This window comes from Sinocyclocheilus grahami, unplaced genomic scaffold (genome assembly GCF_001515645.1).
Source record: "Sinocyclocheilus grahami isolate Dianchi unplaced genomic scaffold, SAMN03320097.WGS_v1.1 scaffold1585.1, whole genome shotgun sequence".
Lineage (NCBI taxonomy): Eukaryota > Metazoa > Chordata > Actinopteri > Cypriniformes > Cyprinidae > Sinocyclocheilus > Sinocyclocheilus grahami.
In genome coordinates this window covers 138,116-151,529 of record NW_015506764.1, presented here as the reverse complement: position 1 = coordinate 151,529, position 13,414 = coordinate 138,116, and the positions used below count along the sequence as shown (strand labels likewise).

Genomic DNA, 13,414 nt, shown 5'->3' with positions numbered 1-13,414 from the left:
ACCGCTAGATGGCAATTGTAGCCCTACTGAGACATGACTACTGGCAACGCGAGACATGAGAGTTAGAGATCAGTGTTGTGTTTTGAATTTTTTTTACACGAGAGAGCACCAAGTTTACTTGTTGGAGAGCAGCGGGCAAACAACAAACGATAAAGGACATTCCTACTTGGTCTTGCCAACACTATCTGTGTTTTCGTCTTGACGTGTGTTCATTATTTATCTATATTATTTGTTATCATGTTTAGGAACCGTGACATTTTAGTGAAGGGAGCAGATCGTAGTTGATAGTGATCCGTGACTAGGCCCACGGTTCAGCACGCATGTGTTCAGAGGATTAATTGCAAAATTTAATAGCGTAAAAGTTTTATAATTTGTACGTGTTTACAAACTCAATCGTTTTTAAAACAGCGCAAGAAGATGCGAAAGAGCAAAAAACAGAACAAACACAGATTTGACAAAGATTAATCCATATTAATTTATACAGTGAAACACTCAGAAGAATTGGAGAAACTGAGGAGGAGTTTCAACATCTGGAAAAGCGGTTGGAAATTGAAAAGATCTGGGCAGCAATGGTAAAAAACAAAAACAAAAAACTCTCCAAAACAACATTTCCTCACTAAAGCTCTCATCTTTGACAAAGTCCATCATTTATTTTCATTATTATATTGAATTTATGACTGAACAATGGCTTGTTAGATACAGAGAGAGCATGAGCTAATTGAATAGAATATCTTTGTCATTGTTCAAGTAACGTTACAATAAGATTTATTTTGAAAGTTCCATATTGATAGAAAAGCTTAAGAATACAAATGATTTAAAATGGCAATATAAAATTATCAATTATAAAAAGTTTGCAGCAGTATTAAAATGGTGCAAATAGCTCAGATGTGCAATGCAGCATTAAAACCTAAACAGTACAAACTGAAAACATAATGTAATAAAACGGTGGGTGAATTTATTATTCCATGTACATTTGCAGTTAATGTTTGTACTGGGCTACTTTTTAGTTACAGCAGCTATCCCTGTGTTATGAAGTCAGTTGTGCCAGACAATTTTGGAGGCAGAGACAGATTGTGGGGGGCACTAATAGGGGAAAATCTTAAACTGTTGGAATAAAGAGTTTTAAAGGGTTAGTGATGGAAAACTTGCAGGTCAATGGGCATCAATGTTTAAGGTTGGTAAACACTTGTACACGGACACATATAATACTACCCGCCTGACACTGGCATGTGTTATTCAGGTGTCAGAGTTGTGCAGAGTTGAAGGAAGAAACCACAAAGACAGTGCCAGAAGGATGCTGGACAGGTAAAGCCTACAAAACACAATATACATCTCGTTTTTGTTTTTAGTTGGCATCCAAGCAAAAGAGAATGACTCCCTGTCATAATTAGTGTAATTAAAGTAAAAAATTATGTCAAGCTTTTCTTGTGCTTTTTCTTTCTTTCTTATTTGGCAGATGCTGTGATGACCAACTTCCCGGCAGCAACAGAGTTGGACTTGAGGAATGCAGTTGGGAGGCATTTTAAGCAAGAAATAAAACCTATAATTAATCATTTCCTTTAAGTTCATTGTTTTATTTGTTAAAATAAGTAAACCAACAAAGGGGTTAATCTTTTTCATGTTGTCATTTATCCGTAATGTTTTAATGTTAAGTGTGATAACATGCTCTTGATTTGTATTAGATTTTTTTTAAGTTATATTAATTTGTTCGGATGGATTGCCATTTTTTTGTCTATTAGACATATATATGTAGTCGTTTAATAGCGGTCTAATTGATGGCTAGTCTATTCTTGGGCTATGATTAGACGTCTATTAGATTTTCACTGACAGCCCAAATTTAGCCTCGTTTTAGCCTAGACGTCTGGGCTGTGTGTAGACGGTTAGACGTCTTTTAAATGCAAAATTGCTTCCTGGGCTGTTTCAAGAACAGATGTTAAATTTCAAAAAGGTGAATAACTATGCATAATAGGTAGAAATTTGGCATAAACAACTTAACTAATATTAAAACCAATTGTATTATACCATGCTGCAGTAAAGTTCATAGAATTAACCTAAATTCACACAAAATTGAAAATTGAGGGTGAGTATAGTTTGAAGAATGTTGCTAACCAAATGGGTGAAAGTAGCCGTTGTCTTCCATAGTATTTTTTCCTACTATGGAAGTCAAATACTGTCAACTGGCTGATTACCAACACTCTTCAAAATATCTTATTTTTTAGTTCAATAGAAGAAAGAAAGAAACTCATACTCATACAAAACTCATGTTTTGAACAACATGCGTATTGATGACAATTTTAATTTTGGGTGAACTAACCCTTTAATGTTTAGCTAACAAATGTGCTACAGTTGAATCATGCAATAATGGAGTGGTCTAACTGCAAATCAAGGATCTCCAACAATACCAGTTAAATATGGGCTTCAGTATTCTGAAGTGAATACATCAGGCCACCAGAAGGACATTTACTGTCATTATATTAGATTTCTTAAGGGAGTAGCATAAAAAGATAAACACTGGCATTACAGTATGTTATAAAATAATACTTTATTTGATCTACTCCTGCAATATTCTCTTTTCTCCCCATTTATTTTGTATCATCTCTCATTCTCTTAGCTCCACTAATTTTTCTCTGGGAATGCTATCAACAGTAAGAAAATACAAAATAAATAATAAAAAAAGGAAGAAAGACAAGTATAAAGATTTCTTTTCATGCAAAATGCATATTTTATTCTGTTCCTCACTTCCTCTTTCACTCATTTTCTTCTCTCTTCCCCACACCTAAAATCTGCATTAAGTAACATCATTTAACTCCCTCACCTGAAGCTGGCTGTCTTGACTTTAAAAAATATATTATATCCATCTATGGAAAAACGGACGTTTTCAATTAGTACGGGTTTGTTCCAATTTTTCAATTTACTGTCAATAAATGTCATAAAAAGCTAACGTTGCATGCAATGAATGTCAGCTAATGTCCTTTGACAGTGTTCACACACCATAGCAGGACTCTACATTCAGTTGTACTTGCCGTCAATTGTGCCAACATTTTCACTGGGCCAGCCAAAAATAATGCTAGATAGATGAAAATAGCAGTATTTTTAACAATATGCTATTTACACTGTGCAAATAGTGATAGATTCTGTTTACACTGTTAATCAGCTATTTATACTACTTATTGCAAATAGTGGCAATTATCTGCACCTCAGTATTATAGTATATTATAAAACGCCTACATTTCAGGTGAGGCAGGCGCATCTCAAACAAACAAGCCTAGGTTTCAGTGGGCGGAGCATACATGAATATTCATGAGTTTCCCAGACGTGGGACTCCTTTATACAGTCTATGGTTTAATGGAATTTTTTTTTTTTTTTTTTTAAAGGTAAAGATATTTACAGTGTTGCACTAACTACATTTGTTTATCATTTCGTAACAGTTTATAATGTTTTTATTAGTTTACATTGCACGTTTTGTGCCGTCGTCCCTGACTGAATGATTGCAGGCATTCTTTGTGTAATGTTAGGATAAAGCACAGCAAACTTCAGCTAGTTGTAGCCTATACATTGATTTCAGTTCTTTCTGCTCTTCATTTCTAGCTTGCCAAGCTTTAAAACTGTGTCTGTTATTATTTGTTATCATTTGTTGAATACATCACTGCCTGCAACAAATGAAATAAACCTATATAAACGTATCTGTGGACATTTTTTTTTTTGTATACTGTGTGATGATCCATGCCTTAACTTACCCCGTTCAGCATTCTCCATGTTGTCTGGTTGTAAACTATGAGACAATCATACACTGCTGCAAAAACATGTTGCTGAAATTTCTTTCTTTTTTTCATGTTTCCAATGTAAAATAGTTAAAAAAATTTACAAACAAATGTAAATGTACAAATTAAGATTATCACAAGGTTTATGGTTCCATTTGCAGTGAAACCAAAAATCCCACAACACCTGGATGATTACAGCTACAGGTTTCCAATAGTAGCGCAGATGCAACTACCATTTCAATTATTTATTTTTTATGCTCTTCTGTTACCTTTTAAGTTTTAAAACTGTCATCTTCTGGCAATGAATGAAATAACATTCACCACCATATCAGTGGCCTAATAAACATTGTGCAACCTACACTGATGCTATTCTGTCATCTGTTCTTTGACCATGTGTTGCACTGTATCTGGATGATACACAATGATGATCATTGATACAAATGTATGATCTATTTTGATGGACAACAAACACTCAGACTGAAGTAGTTTAAGTCTTTGTTTTTTTTAATTGTGGTGATTTTGGCTCACATTTAACAAAAACCCACCAATTCACTATCTCAACAAATTAGAATACTTCATAAGACCAATAAAAAAACATTTTTAGTGAATTGTTGGCCTTCTGGAAAGTATGTTAATTTACTGTACATGTACTCAATACTTGGTAGGGGCTCCTTTTGCTTTAATTACTGCCTCAATTCGGCGTGGCATGGAGGTGATCAGTTTGTGGCACTGCTGAGGTGGTATGGAAGCCCAGGTTTCTTTGACAGTGGCCTTCAGCTCATCTGCATTTTTTGGTCTCTTGTTTCTCATTTTCCTCTTGACAATACCCCATAGATTCTCTCATTAAAACAGTATCGATTTTCACTATGACCTTCATCATTGTAGCAGCTTACATTACAACATGACCACTCACTGAGGTCTATGTTAAGTTTCACATATATGCAATGTCCATTAAAGTCATTCAAATCACTGTGTTAAACTCACTGGAAATGCTCCTGCTCTCTCTAATGTCTTATTCTTAGACATTACGCTATCAGTCTTATACTTTGTGTCTCTCATGTAATCAAACTCTCTCAGGCCGTTTCTCTCTGAACTGAATCAGCTCGTGTAAACATGCTAGGCTGCTACCAAAGCACTCTGCTCACATTAGCGAGGCCATAACGCATGATAAGACTGATAATAATTCCATGTTTTCCTCTTGGTTCCCTGTAACATTATCCCTGAGACAGGAGGACAGCCATAAATGCAGGAAGTTTCAGGATTTTGTGCACGTAAGTGGAAGACACACGGTAGCAAAGTTAAAACAATGAACGATTTTCATAAATGGTCATAAATGGCTTTTTACTGATAGAGTTCTTCTCTTTGGTTCCTTTCTGTCTGAGAGATGGCAGTGAACTTCTCTTGCCTCTGTCTGTGTGTGTCTGTTTTCCATGTGTTTTTTCTGTTTGCTATAGGCTTCTCACACAACCATAGACTTAGCCAAACATAGCTTAATACATGTTCACCATAAAATGTTTTGTAATTGATATACTCTCAAAGAAATTGCATAAAATAGGGCCCAGTGTACTGTTAATATAAAGGAATTCTCTTTATTGATTCTGTGTTGATTTTGACAGGTGTTTCACCTGTAATTTGAATTACATGTTGACTTGCATTGCAAATGTATTGTGTTGTAGAGTTGTGTTGTAAATTTAACAGAGATGGTACTGGTATTTTTTCCCCCCTTACAATGTAAATATATGCAAGTCAAAGGTTTGAACACACTTGACTGAATTTGTGTTTCTCATAATGTTAGAAGCCTTCGAAATGCTCACATTTGTAACTATATATATATATATACATATATATGCAATATCTATGAGTAGCAGTGCGATATGGCTGTAGTTCATTTACTTTAGTAGTTCAACTCAAATTGTGAAACTCGTGTATTAAATAAATTCAGTGCACACAGACTGAAGTAGTTTAAGTCTTTGGTTCTTTTAATTGTGATGATTTTGGCTCACATTTAACAAAAACCCACCAATTCACTATCTCAACAAATTAGAATACTTCATAAGACCAATAAAAAAACATTTTTAGTGAATTGTTGGCCTTCTGGAAAGTATGTTCATTTACTGTACATGTACTCAATACTTGGTAGGGGCTCCTTTTGCTTTAATTACTGCCTCAATTCGGCGTGGCATGGAGGTGATCAGTTTGTGGCACTGCTGAGGTGGTATGGAAGCCCAGGTTTCTTTGACAGTGGCCTTCAGCTCATCTGCATTTTTTGGTCTCTTGTTTCTCATTTTCCTCTTGACAATACCCCATAGATTCTCTATGGGGTTCAGGTCTGGTGAGTTTGCTGGCCAGTCAAGCACACCAACACTATGGTCATTTAACCAACTTTTGGTGCTTTTGGCAGTGTGGGCAGGTGCCAAATCCTGCTGGAAAATGAAATCAGCATCTTCAAAAAGCTGGTCAGCAGAAGGAAGCATGAAGTGCTCCAAAATTTCTTGGTAAACGGGTGCAGTGACGTTGGTTTTCAAAAAACACAATGGACCAACACCAGCAGATGACATTGCACCCCAAATCATCACAGACTGTGGAAACTTAACACTGGACTTCAAGCAACTTGGGCTATGAGCTTCTCCACCCTTCCTCCAGACTCTAGGACCTTGGTTTCCAAATGAAATACAAAACTTGCTCTCATCTGAAAAGAGAACTTTGGACCACTGTGCAACAGTCCAGTTCTTCTTCTCCTTGGCCCAGGTAAGACGCCTCTGACGTTGTCTGTGGTTCAGGAGTGGCTTAACAAGAGGAATACGACATCTGTAGCCAAATTCCTTGACACGTCTGTGTGTGGTGGCTCTTGATGCCTTGACCCCAGCCTCAGTCCATTCCTTGTGAAGTTCACTCAAATTGTTGAATCGATTTTGCTTGACAATTCTCATAAGGCTGCGGTTCTCTCGGTTGGTTGTGTATCTTTTTCTTCCACACTTTTTCCTTCCACTCAACTTTCTGTTAACATGCTTGGATACAGCACTCTGTGAACAGCCAGCTTCTTTGGCAATGAATGTTTGTGGCTTACCCTCCTTGTGAAGGGTGTCAATGATTGTCTTCTGGACAACTGTCAGATCAGCAGTCTTCCCCATGATTGTGTAGCCTAGTGAACCAAACTGAGAGACCATTTTGAAGGCTCAGGAAATCTTTGCAGGTGTTTTGAGTTGATTAGCTGATTGGCATGTCACTATATTCTAATTTGTTGAGATAGTGAATTGGTGGGTTTTTGTTAAATGTGAGCCAAAATCATCACAATTAAAAGAACCAAAGACTTAAACTACTTCAGTCTGTGTGCACTGAATTTATTTAATACACGAGTTTCACAATTTGAGTTGAATTACTGAAATAAATGAACTTTTCCACGACATTCTAATTTATTGAGATGCACCTGTAGTGCATATTTGTGATTTTGCTGTAAAAACGTTTTATAATGCACAACTAACAGAGGAGCTCCATTAAGTACACATACGTCTCAAAAGTGGATTTACATGAACCATATATACATCTTAAAGACAATTACTAAATGTCTGTTTAACATCTGACAGGATCATCTTTGATTAGTATTGCAGATGCGCACATCTAATAGACATGAGACAGCCATCTGAGTGATGTATGCGTGCTAGATGAATGTAAGTCATGTAAACAAACAAATCTACATAAAGTAACTAAACATAAGTTATCTATTTGTCCATTTGTAATATTGATAATTTAAGGAACATTTGTGTTGAATAAAAAGCGAGTTACATCAGCAACTACTTCAACATGTAAATGCAGTATTGAGCAGATAAATCACAGAGGTGACTTGACTCTTGTCTGGATATTACAGGGACAGATGAGACACACGTGTATTTATCCAGTGCAGAGTGACTGATGAAGGAATGCTATATACACATTTTTTAAATCTTAAGTTGTAGTTTATATTAATTATTGTAATTTCAAACAACTATTACAGCACTTTTCTGATTCTTGATTTCTGTGCATTTGCAGGAGAAACCATATATACATCTTAAAGACAATTACTAAATGTCTGTTTAACATCTGACAGGATAATCTTTGATTAGTATTGCAGATGCGCACATCTAATAGACATGAGACAGCCATCTGAGTGATGTATGCGTGCTAGATGAATGTAAGTCATGTAAACAAACAAATCTACATAAAGTAACTAAACATAAGTTATCTATTTGTCCATTTGTAATATTGATAATTTAAGGAACATTTGTGTTGAATAAAAAGCGAGTTACATCAGCAACTACTTCAACATGTAAATGCAGTATTGAGCAGATAAATCACAGAGGTGACTTGACTCTTGTCTGGATATTACAGGGACAGATGAGACACACGTGTATTTATCCAGTGCAGAGTGACTGATGAAGGAATGCTATATACACATTTTTTAAATCTTAAGTTGTAGTTTATATTAATTATTGTAATTTCAAACAACTATTACAGCACTTTTCTGATTCTTGATTTCTGTGCATTTGCAGGAGATCGTTTGTGGTGGAGCAGGACCTGCAAGGAAAGGTGACCGTGGCATTTGTGAAAAAAAGGGAAAACCTGAAACAAAAATATAAATAAGATAATTTTGTTACTTCCAATACAGAAATCAGATGACATTATGCTGTTAAAATAATTGCTTTTGTATTGTGTTTGTGCATCTTTGCAGGATCTGAAATGTCTGCAGACTGGTGTGAGCAGTGAGGATGGGAAGCTCACAGCAGCATCCTGCAAATGGTCCAGTGTCGCGGATGAGACGCTCCATCACTCCACCTCTTACTGTCTCATCTGGACCAGATGTTGCTGTGGTCTCTTCATCCTCAGTGACCCCAGAGCCAGCTGGAGCGTCTAGAGAAACACCAAAAGACACTGAGGATGTGAGTTTGGTCAAGTTTGTTCTGCTGGTTTCTGTTCATACAATGAAGGCTGACTTTCAGAAGCTTAAAAAGCATCATCAAAAAATGTCATGAAGCTTTTATCCAAAGTGATTTACAGCGCTCTTATTACAGGGACCTACAATCCCCTGGAACAACCTGGATTGCTCAGGGACATACTGGTGGTTTTGAACCAGCAACCTTCTGCTCACCAGTTCAGTGGTTTAGCCCACTACAAAAGTAATAAAGCTACAACAAAAAAAATGCATGTAATTGTAAACATGAAATTTGGCAAGAAATGTAAAGCTGACAACATGAACTGTGAAATGTTTAACTCTGTTTAAATGTTTTACAGGTAGTCGTGCTTAATGGAGAGCAGACACACACATGTTTGGAGCAGACACAGTGGCAGCCAGATTGTCCCGCATGTGTGCCCCTGCTCTTGCTTCTAGCTTGTGTGGTTCAGAGAGACGTCATCATGGTCTTCCTCATCCTCTTGCTAAACGATGTCTCCACTGAGAAGAGCGAGATTGTGAAGCACAGCGCAGCAGCAGAACTGTCTCCGCTGTGTTGAGATGGCAGTAGGATGTGGGGTTCACCATCTGTAAATACATGATTGTTAGAACAATACGTTTGAATTAAGCTTTGTTTCATCTGTTGTTGACTTGTATATGTATTTATTGTGATGCTTGCTTTTATTCATTCCTTTACTCATTTATTCATGTTTATTGTTGTCAGTAAATAAAATATATTTTATTAATTCATGTATTAATTGCTTGATTGAAAATTGATGTATTCACATCGACTGCATTTGTTCAACTAGTGTATATTTATGTATAGCAATGTCACGACAGTAAAAAGTTTTTAAAAAACTAAAAAAACAAGTAATATAATTATTGGTTAGCATTTATCATTATTATTGCATGTAAGTGTTGGGGTGGGCAAACGATGCAATTCATTCTGGGGTAATCTTAATGTTTAAGTAGTAATACTTGCATTTTTAGAGTATAAAATCAACAGTCTTCTCCAAAGGCGAGATCTTCGAGCAGCTGCCCGACGTATCCTTTGTGCAGATATTGCAAACGCTGAGGAAAACCGTACTAAATTGTTGAGTTTGTGATGTTATGAGGTGTTAGTGCACCTGTCCCTCTTTTTTTATTATTATTATTGCCGAACTTATAATTACATAAAAGATCACAAGTCAAATTCCTTGTGTGTGTAAACATACTTGGTAATAAAGCTCTTCTGATTCTGATAAAACGATTTAAACAAATGCATGTGTTCATCATAGTATGAGATAATATACACAGAAAAAAAGCACAGTGACAAGGTTAAATATCTTTGAATAATTCATCATGATGCATTTTTTTAGATGCCTGAGGGACGAAACCAGAGTTAAATTCAACAAGAAAAAGAATCAAACAAAGGAGATTTAAGCCACGTTTGCTTGTGGATAAAACATTTTGCACAAAATAATTAACAACATATTCAAGAGATAATGATTTTGGGTTTTCGTAATACATTTTTAAAAAATGCTTTAAGGACAAAACTGTGGATCACATTAGTGGAGTTAAAAGAGCTGAAATCAACCCAAAATGTATTGGCTATACTACAATCACAAAAAAAGGGCAGCTGTTTCTTCAACAAGACCACAAAATGGGCAAGTTTCATCATTATCAAGATACTTACTGATAGATGAATAAACCTGTCACTCATATCTTTTAAGGTGTTGTGCTTGTTATAACGTCGTAGGTCACATGATAATGCCAACATAGAGGATGATATCCGAATCGCATTCATACTTAACGCATTCAGGCTGTGCTTCAGGCTGTACACTCTCATAGCACTCGGTAAGTACTTAAAGAAATGAAGTGCCTATAACTTAGAAAGTATGCGGTTTCGAACGAGTATCAATCAGTATACTTTTGTCTGTCCAGAGTCACTTTCAAGAACATGTTAACCTGTCTATTCCTACAACTGTAGGCCTATTATTTTTATTTTTATATTTAAATTCATTTTTCGCTTTTTGAAACGCATGCTTTCCCATTTTAAATAAAGAGTGGTTAAGCAACACTGCCCTATACAAAGATGGGTAATAGTGGTAGCCTATATTAATTTATATTCCTAGCCATTACACCAAACTGCTTTTGAATAGTGTAGCTGTCTCCCTCTTAATCTGTTGAAATTTAATATGAATTCCTTTGCTTTTCCTTAGAATAGTTTTGTCCTAATGCTTATCCACCAGGACTGTCTACCCCAACTTGATGTTTAAGCTTTAGAAGAGCAAAATCATTTCCTTTATCAGAGCGAATCACACCAAAACTGATATTTGTGTTTAAATTGTGTTTCCAATCATACGACACACAGGTGAGATGTTTGCAGTTCTGTGTCCATGAATAAAATGTCAATTTAAAACAAATTCATACAATTCAAATGATGTAATCAACTCTGCACGTGCCAGTTTTTCTGACATCAAATATACAATGCAATGTATTTGAATACAATGCTTTATTTTATTTTTTAAATATGACCATTAATCACATCACTTCATATTTTCAGGCAAAAAAAATGTAGAAACAGTGGAATTAATAACTAATGATTCACAAAATAATCATGAGGAGAGCATGTAATGTTGCATAAATCTTTTATTGACCTTTGCTTTTGAACATTATTGTTAAAAATGCAGGTTATAGAAAAGACGTGTGTGGTTTCTATAGCAACAGACTGTAAATATATTGCTTTGAATATCTTTTACCATTGAGTCTTATATTCAGAGCATATTCACATTTGCATATTACAACAACACCCCAAAATATTAGTCTTCTCAGCGGCTTTCTGTGCTCCTGATGACGACAGTCAGATTAGTTTCATCCATAAAGATAATAATCTGTTCAGTTTTACAGCACAAGACCAGCTGAAATCCACCGGGACGCTCTGTGTGAGCAAACCTCAAAATAACTCAAAATAACTGAACTGAGTGAATCTCACAAAAACTGTCCAAAAGTATATATTCACATAAATATTATTCATACTACATTTTTACATAAATTAGTCACATTATGACATTACTTTCATGACAGTTAATCACATAAAAACCTTCCTAATTTGTAAAAAATAATGCAAAAAAAATTATTATTAAAAGTGTGAACCATACGTCATATTATATGTGGTATGTAATTTTGTATATATATAAAAAAAAAATCATAATAAATGAAAAATATAACTATACATACATTTAAAATATCCAGCTTATATTTCACCCCAAATACATTTTTTTAATAAATCAATAAAGTAAAACAAAATAATAAAATTAAATAATATTAATAAAAAAATATTTAAATTGTGAACCTTACATCATGGTATTTGCTGTTCTGAATTTGAAAAAAAAAGTAAAATAAAAAAAATTATTAATTTATTTAAATTGTAAACCATACACGTAGTAGTACTGAATTAGATGTTATAAAATAGAATAACATAAAATTAATGAAAATAAAAGCCAACATTACCACTCATTCTTACAGATCTTCCACAACAAGCAACTGTGAATGTTCAGTTTACACACAACACATTTCTACAGATAAACGTACTGTACACATATAAATGTATTTATACAGCATTGCTGCAGCTGCTCTTTAGGGTTGTGATGTTCGTACTTGTTAAAAAAAATGGTAACGATTGTGCTGGGCAATCTCTCTCTCTCTCTCTCTCTGTATGTATGTATATATATATGCTTCCAAACTTGATTGATTGGAAAGATTGTGATCCAGCGTTTGAAGTGGAAAAAGTTAAGTTTCGATACTCACTGATTGGATTTATATTAAATAAATATATTTAAATTTTCATAATTCACAAATGTATGCATAGTGTGAGGATCAATCAATAATTAAATAAACGTTTTCAATAAAAATTAGCACAAGATACCAAACAGGACCACAGGGAGACGCCAAAGACCACTAAACCTCCTGCCTTGACCTGACTGTATATGGATCCATTCAGAATCACTAAACCACTGACCACCGCATAATCTAACACACCTTCAGCCAGCATCCATTATAAAACACTCTTGCTTTTAGGCCAAATAGTTTACTGACATCTGGACGCAAGTCACTATTCTCTGTATTAGCGCTGTTTTGAACTTATTGCTTGAATTCGCTTACTGGATCCTTGGACATTCCAGGAGTTCGCAAAGACCATTGTTTTCGTTTTAATGTACTGATTCAAATTAGTAATCAATAATTAATTATTATGCCCTCACAACATTACCACTCATTCTTACAGATCTTCCACAACAAGCAACTGTGAATGTTCAGTTTACACACAACACATTTCTACAGATAAATGTACTGTACACATATAAATGTATTTATACAGCATTGCTGCAGCTACTCTTTAGGGTTGTGATGTTCGTACTTGTTAAAAAAAATGGTAACGATTGTGCTGGGCAATCTCTCTCTCTCTCTCTCTCTCTGTATGTATGTATATATATATGCTTCCAAACTTGATTGATTGGAAAGATTGTGATCCAGCGTTTGAAGTGGAAAAAATTAAGTTTCGATACTCACTGATTGGATTTATATTAAATAAATATATTTAAATTTTCATAATTCACAAATGTATGCATAGTGAGAGGATCAATCAATAATTAAATAAACGTTTTCAATAAAAATTAGCACAAGTCAAGCTGCGATACCAAACAGAACCACAGGGAGACGCCAAAGACCACTAAACCTCCTGCCTTGACCT

General features: G+C 35.0%; 1 protein-coding gene and 1 long non-coding RNA gene across 2 annotated transcripts in view; one reads left to right on the top strand and one right to left on the bottom strand.

Annotated features, from left to right (window-relative positions):
- Positions 1–3,756, bottom strand: part of LOC107571359 (H-2 class I histocompatibility antigen, TLA(B) alpha chain-like) — a 15,553-nt gene extending 11,797 nt beyond the window's left edge. The window contains exon 1 of the mRNA XM_016257679.1: positions 3,738–3,756. Within this exon, the coding sequence (XP_016113165.1) occupies positions 3,738–3,756 (19 nt within the window). The remainder of the gene's footprint in view (positions 1–3,737) is intronic.
- Positions 3,757–8,286: 4,530 nt separating this feature from the next.
- On the top strand, positions 8,287–9,109 carry LOC107571364 (uncharacterized). The gene is made up of 4 exons (XR_001607175.1): positions 8,287–8,324; positions 8,467–8,674; positions 8,807–8,911; positions 9,027–9,109. It is a non-coding gene; the product is annotated as an uncharacterized lncRNA (long non-coding RNA).
- Positions 9,110–13,414: the final 4,305 nt, after the last annotated feature.